This window comes from Mus caroli, unplaced genomic scaffold (genome assembly GCF_978045245.1).
Source record: "Mus caroli unplaced genomic scaffold, Mus_caroli_1 scaffold_14, whole genome shotgun sequence".
NCBI classification, from domain to species: Eukaryota; Metazoa; Chordata; class Mammalia; order Rodentia; family Muridae; genus Mus; species Mus caroli.
The window spans coordinates 115,308,536-115,323,813 of record NW_028227269.1 but is presented as its reverse complement, the minus strand read 5'-3'; the positions used below and the strand labels follow the sequence as shown (position 1 = coordinate 115,323,813).

General features: G+C 40.8%; 1 protein-coding gene across 1 annotated transcript in view; it reads right to left on the bottom strand.

Moving 5' to 3' along the window:
- Positions 1 to 15,278, bottom strand: part of Rapgef5 (Rap guanine nucleotide exchange factor 5) — a 239,294-nt gene that overhangs the window by 24,648 nt on the left and 199,368 nt on the right. The window contains exons 17-20 of the mRNA XM_085830724.1: positions 14,292 to 14,441; positions 9,675 to 9,772; positions 6,936 to 7,058; positions 4,986 to 5,164 (exon numbers count right to left, since the gene is read on the bottom strand). Coding sequence (XP_085686850.1) covers positions 4,986 to 5,164; positions 6,936 to 7,058; positions 9,675 to 9,772; positions 14,292 to 14,441 — 550 coding nt within the window. The remainder of the gene's footprint in view (positions 1 to 4,985; positions 5,165 to 6,935; positions 7,059 to 9,674; positions 9,773 to 14,291; positions 14,442 to 15,278) is intronic.

The following is a 15,278-nucleotide window of genomic DNA, read 5'->3' as shown; positions in this document are numbered from 1 at the left end:
ATATGTTACAAAGTTAAGTTTATTTAATATAGATTAATATTAAAAATCAGGTATATTAAAGTTGTTTATAAAAATTGAATGTTTTAGTAAAATGGGTTAAACTTAAAAACACACTTGCATAGCAGGAAACTCCCAGGTTCAAGCAGTTGCCTTGGATTAAGCACAAGTTCCCTTACAACAACGATGCATGGGAAATAAGACCTGCCACAAGTCTACTGCTTCTGCCTCCGGCTGCACAGGCCTGACCAGCTCTGATTACATCGGCCTGATAAACTCCAAGATATACGCTGAACCAAGATATAAAATCTCCTTCTTATTTAAAGATGAATCCTGTCTCACATATCAAGGGAGATAGATTCCCTTGCCCAGTGGAGGATCTCAGAGTCTGTACCCACAGCCTAAATGTCAATACAACAGAGAGTTGAGTAGTTACTCTGTCCTCAATGTCTCTTGTACTATAATATGAGGATGCTGTAAACAGGGGAACTTTGATCATAAGCGTACCACCTGACTATTATGGGACTTCCATTCTAGCTCAACTGGTCATGCTCTTTACCCTGGCTTTCAGTTCTTTTTCTTAGCAAAAGCTGATTTCAGGGTCTATACACTAACTACCCATGCTCCCTCATTAAAGGAAGATATCAGATACTCTGTCATCAAACTCAAAAGCTTTGGAAAGTTATTCAAAATATCTAAGCAGTATTTTTGATAGTTGGTTTTATACCTGTAGAGCCAACAAATTATTCTTTTAAGTAATATTCTAAGACCTCAGAGGAGATGACTTAGCTGAAGGAGATTCTCTCCAACCTGGGGTCACTTTGTGGTGCTTTGAGAATAAAATCTGGTCTCTCTATCCAGATAGAGAGCTCCTGGGCCAGTGTCTGTGCCTTGAAGCCCACAAGGAGGGTACAAGCTTTGGCAGTGAGGCATGTGGATGTTTTCCAAGAGATTCCAAACCAATATTTGCTAAAGCTCATTTAATTTGGTTATCTTGCTTTACAAATTGTGCTTCTAAACAGCCAATCTATTTTAAATAGAATGATGTTAAGAATTTATGCTTACTGCTGTCAGCATGTGGTGACCTAGAAATTTGTCCATTGGAAAAAGGAGAAAAGCATTGGTTTTAGCATTCTTTGCCAATTCAGCCTGTGTTACATATAATTACTTATTATAGATTTGATGTGACTACTTTCATCTTTCATATGTTGGTTGAGTTATAGAATGAAAATGTAGAGATTTATTAAGAGTTCTGTTAACAGGGTTGATTTTTAGAAAACATTGAAAAGTAAATAATTTTCTCTTGGCAAGGCAGACACGGTCTCTGGGAGAGTACTTTTCAAATTCAAAATCATTTCTTTTTAGAAAATACAACTTACAACTAAATCGTTTCTTACAATATAGGTACAACAATTTGATGTTAACAAAAATATGTATTGTCATCATTTCAAATACTAGATATTGAAAATTTAATTACCAATTTTCAAAATTTCACTTTAACAAATTGTTTCTTACAAAAACTTTGTTTTACTTAAGATACTTTGTTTTTGTTCATCAAATAATACCTGCAATTGTTAATATTTCAAACAAATACACAAAGTTCACTTAGACACTTTCTATTCAGATTCCTTCCTTGGATGCTGACTTTAACTGACTTCATTTACAAAGTTTCAAGGCCCTTATTCTTTATGCAGGAGATTGAAGTAACAAACAGCTAATTATTGTTATCATATCCTGCTACAGAACTCTGATACATGGTCCAGACTGTTGTACAAATGTATGTAAAAGTTTTCCTCATGTAACTTTGTCTCTAAATGTTCCCCACCAAGTTGTACACTTATCACCTGCTGATTTATGTTCTGGATCTTTGCCAAGTGTTAACCTTGCTCATGGTCCCTTAGATGGACCCTCTTTTGAGGAATTGTAACTGCTGTTCCCCTCACTGCCTTCTGTCAGCCTTGAAGCATTTATTGAGAGATCAGCTCTCTCAAAACCCATAAAGGCAATTCAAGTGACCTCTGAAAGGGGAGTAGTGGGCCATGGGCCATCCAACTCCTCCCTCTTCTTGCCACTCTAGACATTGAATTTGGGACTCAGAACTAAAACAATAGGACTCAAAGCCTTCTTTGCATCAGTTACCCTCTGTCTCAGCAGCTCAGAACTGCTCAACATCCTTCAGGACCAGGACCAGACTCCTTGACTGCTGCAGTACTCCAAGATTAAAAAGATCTGACTGCTGATAAGGATGGGTTGTATGCCTTCCTCTGCAAACAATACTGCTTCCAAGACAACAAATCCTAACTGGTTTGAAATGGGTGTAAAGACAGGGACCAGACAAATACTCCTTCGGGCTTCCTTCCACTTGGCCCCTCCTGCCGATCACTCTTTCTTCCTTATTATCTTCGTATCTGTGTGTGTGTGTGTTTTTTAACCTCTCTTTTAAATGTCTTACTGGAACTTCACCCTACACCCAAACAAAATGTTCCGTGCAATCTCTCCCAATAGCTTTCATCCTATAACAGCTCCATTTGTCCCTGGCACAGCTGCAAAACAACCTTTTAGATGCTATGGAGAATTATGGCCTTCATCCCTTTTGCCCCAGGCCAGATAAAATTCTTTACATTAGTTCTCTACTTTCCTCTGTTCCCTTCCATTAATGCTCTGTAGCTCCCTCCCATTCTGTTAGCTCATGCTGGTGCAACAGTCCTGGCCATGGGGCCACTGTTATCCTGAATCAACGCTACGTTCACCCTCTCTCACTAACCCACTCTTCTGCTTCTGTTCCTCCTTCTCCCTCAACCCTTCCCAGGAAATCTCCCCGCTTTCCTAGAAATCTCTCTGTAACCAAATCATCTGTTTTTGGCCCTCTACTAATTATTTTCTATATCTCTTCAAGAATACAGGATGGCAATTTCCTGATCCATTGTAGTGAATCATGGTCAAGACCTACCCCCTCCTCCATAACCAGAGGACACCTCTCATCAAGGGACCCAGAACTACTCCCTCCAACAAAGATCCTGTTCAGTAGACAACAGCTTCAACACCCCTGCCCTGCATTTCTATATCTTCTGAGTTAGGAATAATAGTTTCTGGCTAAATGAATGCACTTCCCAGACTCACCTGCGGACCATGGAAGTCATTTGCTTCCTATAAGGGGCTGTATGCCATCTTCCCCTGTAGGCATTTTAATCACCCACACACTTGGATATCTCTCCCTTACTTAGGAATGACCATGGTCCCACCTAAGGTGAGACAAATCCTCTTTCTTTCCCTACAGCTGCTTTTTAAATAACTTAACAGTATAACAAGTATTTGACAGCATTATGTGGAGTTGCATAGTAGGCATTATCTAGAGCAAATTTGAAGAGAAGGAAAGCATGTGCCCGTTACACACAAATGTTACCCTACACCGTACAAGGGGCCTGGACACACAAGGATTTTGATATACAAAGAGATCCTGAAGCGTATCCCATGCAGATAACCAAGAGACAACTGTCCTTCAGAACTGTCCATTGTAAACACAACCTCAAAAGACAAAGAATAAAATGTGAAACCTGGGAGACAAAAGCCACTGGGGGAGATTTTGATGTATGCTGTTTGCCCATATTAGAAAGCTGTGCAAACAATACTTTATATGTATTTATAATGTACATATGTAGATGTTCATTGTGTGTGTGTGTGTGTGCTGTGTACATGCATGTATGCTCATCCTCTGCTATGTGGAGGCCAGAGGATTTGTATTGATAAGTACCTTATTTATTTTTATATTCTTGAGATAAGTCCTCACTATGTAGACCAGGCCAGCCTGAACTCCAGAGATCTGCCTGCCTCTGCCTGGAGAGTTCTGCTATTAAAGGTGTTCCACCATGTGCAGATCCACATTATTTTCTGAGATGAGGTTTCTCATTGAGCCTGGAGTTTGCCATTTCAGGTAAAATGGGAACCAGAGAGCCCCCAGACAATCCTGCCTCTGCCTCCAGTTCTGGACTTACAGATGAGTAGGCTTTTACATGGGAGCTGGGGATCTGAACTAGGCGCTCATGCTTGTGTAGCAAGCACTCTCCACACTGACCACCACCCAGGCCACACACTCTCATTTTAAAGAGGCCCCCAGTAAGGTATTAAAATTTCATTCTCAACATTCACTGATTCACTCTTAATTGCCATGTTCTGTTCAGTTACACTGATCAATTACACACAGTCCCTGTCCTTTGGGAATGAATGTGGCCTAGTGAAAGAATCCTATACACACAAGTAAGTTTAATAACAATAATAAAGAAAAATTTAAAGGTAGAACATATGTGTATGCATGGGGGTAATTTTGGTCTGTCCTACACATAGTCAGGTATCCTATAGAAAGAAATTTGACCTACAGCCTTGAAGAATAATGCCATCAATGGGTAAATGGAACAACCACAGGGTCAACCATATGAAGTCAAGGTTGCAGCATGGAATGCATGGGAGACATTCAGTGTGACTGGGGTATGAGGTGCATCCAGAGGGTGATGTGTAGGGACTTTCAGCTGACAAGTCTGTGAAAGCTCACACAGTGAGTGTCAAGGAGACATGAGCAGGATCCGAGCATGTCCCTGACTTTCCATGATGCCTGCACCACACACACACACAGCATCTTTTTATTTCCCGAGCTCACTGCAGTACCATCAGCTATATTGTACAAGTGCTCACTACCTGGTTATAGCTTCTAAGCACACAGCTCAGTGCTTTAGTCTGGTATTTTGACATTTACTTTAAGATATGAATACTTCAAATGCAAAGGCATAAATATTCAGAAACAGACCTTTTAAATATTTGGTCACTTAACTCAGTATAATATTTTTATATCCTAATCCTTCGTATCATTATAAGGAATAGTAGTCATAGTTTTAGTTATATTAATATAATAATAATTAATAATAATAATAATGTCCACACCAGCACGCTTTCTCAAGCAGACAAGAGACACAGGGAGCCCACCACAAGAAACCTACTGAGCTGCAATCTTGATGAATTTTTTCACCAGCTGCACGCGCTTGCCTAGCTGGCTGCAGAGCAGAATCTCCGTGGCTACCCAGAGCTGGACCTCGTTACATCTCTGGAGCAGAAGGCTGAGGTTCACAGTATTCTCTCCATTCCCCTGTCTGCTGAATGTGAAGTAGATCAGCTCTTGCTGGAAGAAACATGTATTTTAGGTGGAGTCAAGCTGGTGCAAAATGTAATCACTTTATAAGCTGTTTCAAGAGGACCCGCCTTTATCCTTAGAGTGTTAACAGAAAAATGCAGCAGATGACGACAAAGCAGATTCAAAGTAACATCTTTGGTTCGTTTGTAACCGGATGCATAGGTCTTACAGGAGTAACCACACTGCACACGCTCAGAGATAAGACATTATAAGATATTTTGCTCAAAACTGTTTACCCAGAAGTGTTATACACCCTCCCCCACAAATAAAAGTAAGATATCCTGGTACAAAATCTGGAACATTTTAAAGTTTAAACCACAGGACTTTAAGAAGGAGCCCCTATATATGCCAACAGATGACACTAATATTTGCTACCACACATCAGGGCCAACACAAATTATTATGGTGTCCTCAGGACCACCAATGACACTGATGAAGCTCAGATTACTGGAGCTCCTCCCTCGTTTTTTATTAGTAGTCTATAAAAGGCTAAAACATCGTTTGAGACTAGGTCTCACCATGTTGTCCAGGTTGATCTTGAACCTGTGGCCTCAGTGATTCTCTGGCCTGAGCTTTCCAAGTGCAGAAGACTACAGGCGGGCACCACCATGCCTGCGCATGGCATCTCAGGCGGTGCTGATAGTTTGTGGTTTTAAAGCTGCACCCTGAGAATTTATGTTATGAAGACATCATAAGATCATAAACAGAAATAAAACGGAGACTAAGGGCAGAGAGCAGAGGTTCACAAATGCAAGCCAAGCCCAGTAACAAATAATTTAGCATGACCACAGGCAAAGCAGTAAAGAGATTCCTATGTAACCAAGTGCGTGCGTCTTACAGAAGTAACCACGCTGCAGGAGGGCAGAGGTTCACTTGTGATTGAGTGTGTGCATCTTACAGGAGTAACCACAAGGCACAAGCAGTGGCAGATTCTTCTTGATTGACACTTCTGAAGAGGCAAGTCATCTAGCCTGAGTGAGCTCACAACACACTCCAAACGGCTTACAGTGCTGAGATGTTTTAATGAGGAAATATGAACAAATTTAACAGATATTGCAGAACGAAGCCATGAGTCCCTCCAGAAGGAAAGACTACGGCAGGAGGAAGTGTTTCTTTACATGGAAGATGAACGCATCACATGGCTACAGACCTGTGGCATTTTCATCTCCTGATTCCTGTGAGCATTGCTACCACCGAGCTGTCAGTAGCACTTTGCTTCTAGTATATAATTCATAAACATTATAATATGTCCCCAGGGGAGATGTTCACATATACAAAAATGTGTAATTTATATGAAAATTTGAAGTTTCATAGCACATTCTAAAACTTATGAAATATTCCTAATAAAAAGATAAATGTATATATGTACACAGAGAGAAATGGAAAGCTTAGCACTAGAGGTAAAATTACTCTTCAATCTCATGACGGCATTACATATCAGTATAAACCTGTAAAACCACACCCCCACACATCACACACTTGCCTCCAGGTATCTGTACATAGAAGGCCAGCACATCAACACTTACCTCACACCAAGCTCACGACAGAACAAGGACCAAAGAAAGCACGGGATATATTTCCCCAGGATGGGGCAGACTTTCAACATACTTTAATTCCTCCAGATAGCTTTTAGTCCATACTATCCTAGCACAACGTTATCAACACACAAGTGTCTCAAAATAAAATAAAATAAAATAAACCATGCAGTTAAACGTTAAAACTATATTTAGCAGTTCTGTCTTTTCAGTTCCCTGCTTACCTCGTGGATTGAATTGAACAGACTCCAATCAAAACTCATTAATTCCAGAGCAAGATCCCACGTGTTCATCCCCAAAATCCTCATTGACCTTTGCTGGGATTCCTCATTTTCTGCCAAAGGATTCTAAAGCAACAGACAGAAGCAAAAGGATCTTAAATAGTCCCCGAATGTCCCACCGTGACTGTAGGAAGGCTCTAGGAACCCAGATTAGAGAAGTAATCTTTTCTGAGTGTCCTTAATATTTCCCCTGCTCTGTTCACCGTCAGTGAGTTACAGCCAATTTAGGAAACAGCCCTGCAACAGTCAAATGTGATCAATGACACTTCACCCGGACAGCCCGCCCCTCCCCCACCCCCTCCTCCACGAGCTCAGCCTGCCCATCCCCTTCCCCCCACCAGCTCCCACACATCCACAAATCTGATTATAAAACACAGCCCTGACAGACAGCATAATGAAACTGAAAGCCCTGGAATCACTTTGGCTTCTGGTAAAAATTAATGTGCCAGGAGGGTTAGTATAAAAACAAACAAAAGAAATGTCACAGAGCACTTCAATAAAGACAGACATGGCTTGTACAGGAAACGTGCTTTGCCAGTCTCATCCTAGACACAGGCTTACAAATTTCATTACAAGGCCCTTGGAAAGTGGAAAAAAAATCTGACGTGAAATAAAAATAAAAGCTTTTTTATTTAGAGCCCATGTGACTAATATGTTCTATGTAACAATTGTTTTGCTTTGTTCTTCCCTCCTGGAGAATGGGGGCTAATCACGTAGGTTGCTAACAGCACTTCCTTCAAAATCTGGCATGAGACTATTACATTGCCAATACAGCCTTAAATCTCTCAGCACGTTTGAATATTAATTCAATTATAAATTATTAAATAGAATTATAATATTATTAAATAGGCAATTTGGTATTTTCTCTAAAATTATTGGTATTTTCTAATTAAAATGCACATTTTCTCATTTGAGAGTTTGGAGGCAAAGAGTTAATGATTTAAAAAGCCAAAAGACTGGGAATTGGCTGCTGTGTGACTCAGTGATGGGGCAGTAATGGCTGCAAGTGTCACTCAGTGACCAGGCAGTTAGGTGTGTGGTGTGACTCAGGAAGGGGCACTTAAGCTTGCCTAACATCTATGAGGTCCCTGGGGTCAGCTCCCAGAACGAATTTGTTTGTTTGTTTGTTTGTTTTTCGAGACAGGGTTTCTCTGTGTAGCAACTCAGAAATCCGCCTGCCTCTGCCTCCTGAGTGCTGGGATCAAAGGTGTGAGCCACCACGCCCGGCTCAGACCGAATATGTTTAAAAGGGACAAGCTTATTTTGCAAAAGTAAATTATGTGGATTGCATGCCAGTTTTAGAACTTTGATGTTTATGAAAATGTTTGGTATTGAAAAACAAAACAAACAAGAACCTAACACAGCTGATCTTCCTAGACTTCCCCACAGGGGAGACTGCCTTGCAAGCTGGCCTCTCTACCTCCCCTGAGAATGTAGTGTTGTGTCAGGGGCACTGACTGAATCTGTGAATTTACAGATTTTGTGGTGCTGAGGCGGGGAGCCAAGGGTTCTCAGGAATTGTCTGCTAGGATGGGACAAGGCACTGAAATAAAGCCAAAGCTGACTATAGGGTGGGAATCAATGGTTAACCTGGTCTTTTGTCCATTTTATTTTTCCTTACATTTGCTCTTCAGCATAGTTCTTCTACCACATGGTTCCTCAAGGCTGACTAGTGTCCTGTCCAGGCAATACTTTCTATTTTCTACTCTAACCTCTGGGCTTGATTTTGAGGAAGATTCGTTAATCTATGAGAAAGTGTTAGTGGTTACAGTGAGACCTCACGTCCTAGGCCCCAACCACACTCTGTTCTAAGCAGACTCCCCTGAAGATGAAATTCTTAAATCTGCCTCCCACAAGGACATATGCCATGGTGTCCAAAGCAGTTGTAGAAAATGCTGGAGGGCTGGATGGAGTCTTGTTCCTACTAGAACACAGCTCATGGCATTTGCTTATTCCACTGGGACATCACCCATGGAATAAAGTCCTGGGGGAATTATATCAGGTGGAATTATGCTATGTGGCTGAAGGAGAAGGGCTTGGGGGACAGCTTGAGTGTGTGTAGGATTTTCTTGGGAAGAAATCACAAAAGCTATACTTTAGACTGTTCTTTCATGGGCAAGAATAAAATCAAACTCATCTTCTACAAAAAGTCCTGTGAAGTACCTTTGATGTCCCCTTAGCCAAATTGTTGTTAAACTTCACACTGAGAATAATCTGAAGGTCAGGTTTATTTAATCTTTTCAAATCTTGCTCTTCAGAGGCATCTGATATCCCATAGTTACTGACTCATCGTACACAGGGAAGGCTGAAAAAAAATCTACCTTTTATTTAAGGAAATGGGACAGTCAAAAGGACAGGCCCTTTGTCTCTCAGTATAACTGGGACTATTTCTCAGTCCCATGCCCATACAGCTCCCCAAAAGAAAAAAAGAGACTACGTCAAGATTCGATGGGATGGAGAGTCATAAATTCAAATACTTTTTAATCAGAAAAAAGGTAAGACTGATTCCAGGGAGGCTAATCCCTTAAGTCAGGCCTCTGATTTGCAAAAGACATGTCACTTGGCAGGCTACTTGTGGTTGCAAGAGAAAATAGCTTAATGTACGTGTACACACACACACACACACAATTTTCATTATAAAGCATAAACATGTGATTCAAGTGCCAGCACCCAAGTCCTTACCAAAGTGTCAGCCAGATCTTTTCGGTAGACATATATCCGACCAGATGCCTCCAGGGATTTGGAAATGGCCAAGTCATTTGGCTGAAATTCATGCTTTTCTTTATTTAAAAAAAAAAAAGAGAGAGAGAGAGAGAGATTAGTTAGAAACATTAGTGAACCTACTCATTACATATCATGAACAAAACTTGCTTAAGAAAAATATTTAAAAGTAGGTAAATAGACTTTAAGTGAGTGAGTTTATTTTTGCATACTTTGACATGATGTTAGGAATATTACTTCCTAGTGTGGTCCTCCTGAGCTGAAAGGATAATTAAGACAGATGGGAAAACTTACTCATAGCCCCCTCTGTTCAAAATAACCATGTGAGTCCATATACCAGAAGTTATTAAAGTGTACGTGCGCTTGCTCCCACACTTGCAGTAGTAATTAATCCTATATGACTTTATAATTATAAGCATTTACTTCTTGTTTATATGTCACATTTAATTGGTTATATAACAGCCCATTACACCACCATTTAATCACTCCTCTACTGCTGAAAATTTAATGGCTTCTTTCTTTTAGTCATATAAATTAATATATGTTGAATACTAGCACAAGGCCTGGCCCATAACAGAGACTTGATAGATGGTTCTATGATTTCAGTAGCCATAACATGTATTGCTGAAGTCACCATTCTTGCATATAAATTCTTGTCTGTTTAACATACGAGATTTTAAAGACAGATTTCACCCAGTATGAAATTACTGGGTGAAAGAGAACATTTGTAAAGCCTTTGATACAAACTGCCAAACTGCTTATGAGTTCTCTTTTTAGAAAATGAATCAATATATTTGTCTAAAATTAGATATCAAGCTTGGGCAATGAACACCAATAACGATTGTTATTGGAAGGTTTGCTTTACATGCAAGTCAAAGGCTGACTCTTTCTATAGAGACTGCTACTTTATTTCTTGATTGCAAAATGTTTTTGTTTCTTTAGAATTATTTTGTTAAAACATAAATGTACGATAGCTTTTTAACTCTATATACATTTAAATTTTTAAAAGAAAAATGTTATGTCTTATTATTTCAGGATCCTAGCTAAGAGTTTTTCAAAACTTTTGAAGGAAATCTTTACAAGGCTTTTCAAGGTACCTGGAACTTACATGTTTAACATTATCAAAGAAAGAATGCTTCTACACTCTTAGACAGACCGCTAGAAAGAAACAAAGTTTCTTAAAGAGCTAAGAAACTATTTCAAAGGCATCATTTACAATCCTTCCTCCACAGTAAGGTAATGTTATTTAAATAATCCAATCCATTCACAAAATAGCTCTCTGCATCTGCTCGGGTGTCTTCTGCCATATCACTGTATGAATGACTGAGATAAGAGTTTCCTTAACACTGTTATTTTGATAATCTGAAGCTGTTCTGTTACCTCTGGGCTCTCATCCTGTCCTATGTATATAGTGAAGTCCATGGTAAGTAGGAAGAAACTTAGTATTGGCTCCTTCCACTATACCCTCCACTTCCAGGACCATACTTCCCTCCACTGTATGCTCCTCCCATGATCCTGCTACAAAGTTTCCACTTTTCATTGGACCACAGTTAGAAGGTTGCTGGTTACAATTTCAAAAGTCATTGTAATTTCCACTTCCATAATTTCCTCCTCCACGGGTGTCATAGCCACCTCAATGGTCCCCACACTCGTTGCCATATACAGATCCTTCACCACCATATCCTCTTCTTCCTTCATAACCAGGGCTACCTCCAAAACTGCCACCTCTAGATCTTCCTCCATTTCTATTACAGCCATCCCCAAATCCACACCCACTTGCTTATCCATCAGATCCCTGCCTAAAGCTGCTTCCTTGTCCTGGTCCAAAAATGCCATTGTCACCAGGAGAATCCCCTAAACCAAAGTTCCCTCCTCTTACACTCCTAGAGCTTCAGACTTCCTGCATTTCTTGTCTAGACAATGCCTTTCTAACGTCTGCATTATGACCATTGATGGTGGGATGTTTTTTTTTGCAATTCACTTTTAACCACAGGATCATGGTCATCAAAAGTAACAAAGCCAAAGCCCCCTTCTTTTCCAGACTGCCTATCATATGCTCATATGGTTCTGGGCTTCCAAGGCGACAGGAGGAATCTGGAAAACCAGGAGTCCATGTTCCTGTGAAGAAGCTGTTTGCTGGTGGAATTAAAGAAGATATCAAGGAACACCATTTTAGAGATTACTTGAAGGATATGAAAAAATTGACTGGGGATCCAGTGATTATTCTCCTTAGTGGGACTATCTTGAGAGGTGAATGGTGGTTTTGATGAAGTTTAATACTGGTTATAATCATTTAGTATTTTGGTCATTTAAAACATAGAATACATTTAACTTATCTACCTGAAATAATGTAATTAAAAATTCAAAGCTTCTGAGGAGATACTTTGTTGGTTGGTCTGGGGCTTCTATATGTTCAAATGCTAAATTCTGTACCCCAAGATCTGGTTGCCCCAAGATGAGGAAATTCTCACACCAGCTTTTGTTATGTAAACCTTGCTCCACAATTTAAAACTATTGGTTAAATTAAAATGGCTACAACTAATTAAGGGGGAGGGTGGAGTTTGAGTTACTGGGTTGGGGGTTGGAGGTAGGGACCACAAGGAGAAGGAGAAAGGAGAAAGGAGGGAGGGAGGGAAAAGGGAGAGAGAGGGAGAGAGGGAGAGAGGGAGAGGGAGGGGGAGGGGGAGGGGGGAGGGGAGAGGGAGAGGGAGAGGAGGGAGAGGGAGAGGGAGAGGGAGAGGGAGAGGGAGAGGGAGAGGGAGCACTCAGAGGATAAGAAGATGGAGAGAACAGGAGGTCTCCATCAGTCATGATGGACCAGCAACAGGTGCCAGAGTGAAATGCCTCCCCAGAACCCCAGACTGCTGGAGCAGAAATAACCTAGGAAGATTCAAACAGCAAGTATCCAGGGAGCACAGTTGGGGAAGTAGCCAGTCTAGCATTAGAGAATTAGAATAGAGGACATGCCCCAGTAATTGTGCAGAACCTAGTAAATAAATAAATCATGGTTTGAGTCGCACTCAAGTGAATCTAGACAGGGATAAACATAATTCTTTTATTTTTTTTACAATGTCTTCCTTCAGTTCACCAGCCATTCACATTCTTGGGAGTGTCTTTCCTTTCTTAATAAGCTGTCTCTATTTCTTAAGATTTTATTTTTATTTATTTAATGTGCATGAATGTGTGTCTGCATGCATGTTAGTGTACCCTGTGAGTGCAGCATCCAAGGAGGCCAGAAGAGGCTTTCAGAGTCCCTGTACCTGGAATTCCAGATGGTTGTTAAGTAGGAACTGAACCTGGGTCCTGGGCAAAAGCAGCAACTGCTCTTAACTGTTGAGCCATTTCTCCATCTCCACTCCTTAACAAAGAAACCCCCAAATACATTTTCTTATTAACGTTCATGGGGTCCACATGCTTTGCATTTTTTTTTACTTTTATTTTCCATAGGTAATTTGGAGTGAGAGGTTTCTCTGGACACCTGACCCAGAGCCTCATACAGGCATGGTCTATATTCTATGAATAAGCTACACCCTCAACCCAGGATGGTGTTTTGTTAGGCTGTACAATAAGAGTTCTAGGACTCTATTACGCTTAGGGAGAATGGCTTTTTGTTTTGTTTTATTTTTTGCATGTGAAACTTGCATTGACTTGTCAAGACTATCTGACTTGCCCGTGAGCAAAATGGTAGTGGAAGCAATGCTCTGTCTCGTAATGCTTTAACCTCACATGTATTCTGAGTCCATCTCTGCCTGTAGAACAGTTAGTTATTAAGGGTAAATAGCCATGCTTTGTCTCTGCTCCCCCATCCCCCACCCCACAGGTTGATATTGGTTAACATGGTTCTTTCAGTTTTAACTGCTCACACTCAGTCACCTTTCCCCTATTTTCCTCCGCGTTAGTGAGACATCAGATAAAGACTGTAAGCCAGAAGGAAGCCAGTGACATTGTGATCTGACAGGCTCCAGTGAAACGCAGAGGTTTGTTCAGGCTGCACAGATCAATAGTGTCGGCTCATAATCTTCGTGGTCTTATTCAATACACACAATAAAGTTTCTCGGAGGACAAACAGAGCCCAACAGGAGCAGCTGTTACAAGGTCCGGCTCTCCACATGCACCCGAGAGAGCACTGCCTCATGAGCTATGGCTTATTGTGCAGTTTCCTGTCTTCCAACAGAGACTAAATATTACAATCTCAGCCATCAAGATGACTGGTTCAAGGCCACCCCCAGCCCCCCACAACACACACACAGAGTAATTTAATTCTTTAACAATTTCTGAAGTTAATTTAAATACAAAAATGGAAGGCTTATCTAACATTTAAAAAAGTGCAAAAAGCTCTTTAATATATTTCAAAACACTGGCACATCTTCCTACTCAGTTCTGAGGGAGGAAATTCAGTATCCAGCAGTACCCCACTGTTGTCATGGAAACACTTCTGGTAGGCACCTCATATTGTTACTGTGGTCATCCAGCTGCAGCAGAGAAAGGAGAGGCAGCATGCCTACTCTACAAGATGTCAGCTTCCTTCCCGTGGAGATCCAGTGAAAGATTAATATTCAAGGACTGAAAACAATTTACCTCCAGAGAATGTAATGGCTACCAGAGCCAGATCCTCTTCGGCACGCTGCAGCTTCTCGGCCACGACCTTCAGGATCTCCTGGGCTGTACTAGACACTTTTGCCTTCACACTGATATAGGAGTGCTCCGTTATATACACGTGGCAAAAAACTGCAGAGGTCAAAAGAACAGGTCATAATCAGAGAATTGTGACCACGAGGAGTCTACCTTGCTGTTGTTTTAAGTATAAAGTGTAAGCAGGTAGATGCATTTAGGATGAGTATGTGAGAGTCCAGCCTGCCAGCATATGCTTGCAAAGACAGGAGGCCAGTGACCATGCAGGAGCAGCTGACTGGCTTCCCATACTGCAAGGGATCCCTTGGTTACACCATACCGTTCTTGTGATAGACTCTCTGCTAGAAGACACTGGAGACCACGCTCCACAGACTGTACTTTTGAACCCCTCCTCTGAGAGTTGTTAAGAACTCCTAAAGCACTATATTAAAATGTCTAACACATACATTTTTATTTTACACTCTGCTTCAGGACAGTCTCAGTGGCTCAATCAAGAACTGCACACTTGCTATTAGAATTCTCATGTTTACCTGAAAGTATGTCATTTGCCTTGGTGTTGATGTGCAACTCTCTCAGTCATTTAAGAATGAGCCTCTAGCCCTGACTCTCAAAGTGATGATGGGTTTTTAAATGGAGGCCATGTTTCTAACCTTTAATTTTTTTTTATTTGCAGTGCTATTAATGATTAGTAGAGCATTATCACTGTCGGGGTAAATGGATCCTAGAAAAACATTTTCTTCACGATTTGCATAGGAGAGATAGTTTTAATAGCAATGAACATCACTGTGGCATGCTACTTCTTACAACATCTTCCCTTAGCCTATAAATGCAAGGCTCTTTGGACTAAACAGGGCAATGATGTACTTAGTGTGCTGTATACTTCCTCAATGATAAGCAGGGGGGTTATGGCTTTTAGAGAATTTTACATTCTAT